General features: G+C 35.1%; 1 protein-coding gene across 3 annotated transcripts in view; it reads right to left on the bottom strand.

Annotated features, from left to right (window-relative positions):
• Positions 1–407: 407 nt before the first annotated feature.
• Positions 408–3,255, bottom strand: part of LOC107690078 (LIM and calponin homology domains-containing protein 1-like) — a 170,696-nt gene continuing 167,848 nt past the window's right edge. For 2 of the 3 annotated variants that reach the window (XR_001634394.1, XM_016488318.1), the window contains exons 5-6: positions 2,120–2,150; positions 408–762 (exon numbers count right to left, since the gene is read on the bottom strand). Coding sequence is in view for 2 of the 3 variants with exons in the window: in XM_016488318.1 (XP_016343804.1) it covers positions 595–762; positions 2,120–2,150 (199 nt within the window). In the remaining variant the exon portion in view is untranslated. The remainder of the gene's footprint in view (positions 763–2,119; positions 2,151–3,255) is intronic. The other variant, XM_016488319.1, reaches the window with a different exon arrangement.

Here is a 3,255-nt window from a genome sequence, read left to right as displayed (position 1 = left end):
CTGTAGAGGCCTAGGCGGGGGCTGGGGTCGCGGCCTCAGAGGCTGCTTTACCCTGACCTCCGGAACTGCCTGTACCACCATGTCCTCCTGTGTTCCCTATTCCGCCATGGCCTCCTGTCTTCCCTACTCCGCCATGGCCTCCTGTGTTCCCTACTCCACCATGGCACCCGGAGCTGGCAGATCCACCATGGCGCCCGCTCTGGAGGCCTCCCGTCTGGTAACCCTGCTCTTAGAGGCCTCCAGAGCGCAAAAATATTTACAAGTAATTGCACATTTCGTGTTACTAATACTAATTACAAAAAATTATTATTAATAATTACTGGTGGGTTCCCACTGCAAAACAACACAAAAATGCTGCAAACATCAACACAATATTTTAGAAAAGCCACCATAAATTCTTTTTTTTTTCTTTTTCTTTTTTTTTGTGCAACAAAAATCTGAAAAAGTCAAAATCCGGGTGGTCCAAGTCAAGAGTCCACTCTCAAACTTTATGATATTCTGGTCTCTGATTTGAGGATTCATGACAAACTAATAAATATGCTGACATTTATCGGATTGATGTTCTGTTCTGTACATGCCACCAATTATATAAAATCACATTTCTAGTGTTAATAACAGATATAAATGCAAGTGGTTTTGATTTGTTTTTACCTTTCTCATCTGTGACAGCAATTCCTCAAACTTGTGCAGGTCCAGGGTGGGCCCGTTGTATGTGGTGCTGCTATTGGCTGCTCGGCCCAGCCAGTAGATGTTGATCAAAACCTAAAGGAACACAGTCAAAATATTCCTCAGTCAGTGTATCTTATTATCTTTACGCTCATTCATTCATTAACAAAGTGCCTTTATTTCTTTACAAACAGAAAAGCCGCACAGAAACTAATGTGCTATACTGTGATGTACACTCTAAAAAAACAATGAATGTAAAAGTCTGCATCAGTATTTTTGAGTTATGACCACTTCTAATTAAATTATGTTCAACCAAATACTACACTGAATTAGAAGAACAGTTATATTATGAAATATGAAATATTATCACAATAAAAATAAAGATTATAATATAAAATGACACTGAAGAGGAATAAATTATATTTTCAAATTATTCAAATAGAAAACCGTTCTTTTACATTGTAATCATATTTCATAATATTACTATTTTTACTGAATTTTTTAATCAAATAAATGCAGCCTTAGAGAGCCTTATAGGGCATAAAAGACTTTAAACATTAAAACAAGCTTACCAACCCCAAACTTTTAAATGGCAGCGACCTACGGTAGTATATGATGTAATTTTTGGGCTGTTCCAGCACTTTTGGATCTGTTAGAATATTTCACTCAGTTTTATATGTGAATATTCCACTCAGCCCTCCATATACAGAGCATCTGTAGTGGCACTAAAATAAAGAGCCAATCTGAATCCTACAGTGAAAGTATTGTATAATATTTATGATAATACCCCTTATTGACACCGAACTTCATGATCACAAATCATCGCAAAAAAAGCAGTGGTGTTCTTCAATCATATGTGTTGTCATTCAGTGGTCTATAATCATATATTTGTTGAGAATAATCCTGTTATTGTTCCAGAAAAACAAAGGAAAGGGGGCGTTTCATCATTTTGTGTTAACTGTTCTAGCTTAAATAAGACGCCCATTTGATTTACCTAGTCCTAGTGTATAGAATACATTAATGTAATTGTGCAAGTTAAAAATGTAATCAAACCTTTGAAGTTGCCAACATAATGAGTTCTGAGATAATTTTGATAAATTCTGTTGACATAATAATGCTGATCATGAAAATGTAATGTAAACACAAATTTCTGTGTTAACTGACTTTCTTAAAACAACTTTCATTTGACTTTTTGTGCAATGACTGTACTAATGCCAGTGACAAGTAATATCTTACTTTTCATTATATGTAAGCTAGCTGTTGATTTTAACTGAAAAAGATAAGATTAATTGGTTTCATGCCCACAAATCCATTAGTTGGAGCAACTTTTTTTTTGAGTAATTAGCTCAAAAATATATTTATGCTACAAATTATTACGTTTCTACTGATACACATAAAGCAGCCTTTGTGATACATATATACACAGTGGCATGGCACTGAAGATTTTACTTACATTTTTTAACTTCTTGTTGTTGTCTGGACCTCTGTGAGAAAGACCAAGAATAAGAAAGACGTGTAAGTGGACTCATTTTATGTAACTCAATCATTTAGATAAAAAGAAAAGAAAACAGATGAGTGAGAAATAACGCAAATGATCTTACTATCTACCTAAACTCATAAGAAAAAATCTTTTAATCTTTCAACATTCAAAACTTTCAAATCATCAAATGTTGGGGACCCTGCATGGAGTGTCTCTCAGTTCATTTGATCATCTCTAGACACCGAAAGCTTCTGACATTTCAAACTACCTCTACCTCATGTGTCCAAGTTTTTATTTTCTATTGTAAAGAAAAAGAGAGGGAGTCAGAGAGACTGCTAGTTAAAGCACCAGTAATTGCTGGTTTCCTTCATGGTTGAATCAGAGGGCGGTCTGTTTTTCTAAGCTTTCCTCCTGTAAGATAGGCTTTGGTCGACACCACATGACAGATTCCAATACGTATTAGATCATTCTTCTGATAGCACCTTCTGTCTGTCTCTCTCCCTTCATCTGTCAAAAGCATTCATTGTTTCCATCAACAAGCAGAGTATCTACATACTTCAGTTCTGTGCTCATTTCATAGATTTGTCTGTGATCCAGTGGAAAGAGTGATGATTGTGATATGAATGAAAGAGAGACAGGAATGGAAAAAGATAGGCCAGTATAGGTGTGCAGCAGACATGCACACAGACACATGTAGATTCTAAGAGAAGAAAAAAAAAAAGTTCAGTTCAGAAATAAGCACAGGAGGATATACTATAGTTTAACATTTTTAAAGTTTGGGCTCCTAAACATTAGATCACTCTCACCCAATCAGTTGCTTTGACACAATCTGTATTGTTAAAAGCGCTATATAAATAAAGGTGACTTGACTTGACTTGACTATAGTTTCAATAGAGGAGGCTAAAGGGCATTGTAATGACCTTAAGTGCCTTGCTTTTGTTTTAATATTACAGAAATGTTTTTTACATAATTGTTAATTATTAATGGCATATATTTTCATTAAACCTCTTTTATCAAGCAAACTGATTAACTGAAAAATACATATACAGGTGCATCTCAATAAATTAGAATGTCGTGGAAAAGTTCATTTATTTCAGTAATTCAACTCA

The sequence above is a fragment of the Sinocyclocheilus anshuiensis genome, unplaced genomic scaffold (assembly GCF_001515605.1).
Source record: "Sinocyclocheilus anshuiensis isolate Anshui unplaced genomic scaffold, SAMN03320099.WGS_v1.1 scaffold1965, whole genome shotgun sequence".
NCBI lineage: Eukaryota > Metazoa > Chordata > Actinopteri > Cypriniformes > Cyprinidae > Sinocyclocheilus > Sinocyclocheilus anshuiensis.
This window is presented reverse-complemented; position numbering and strand designations above follow the sequence as displayed.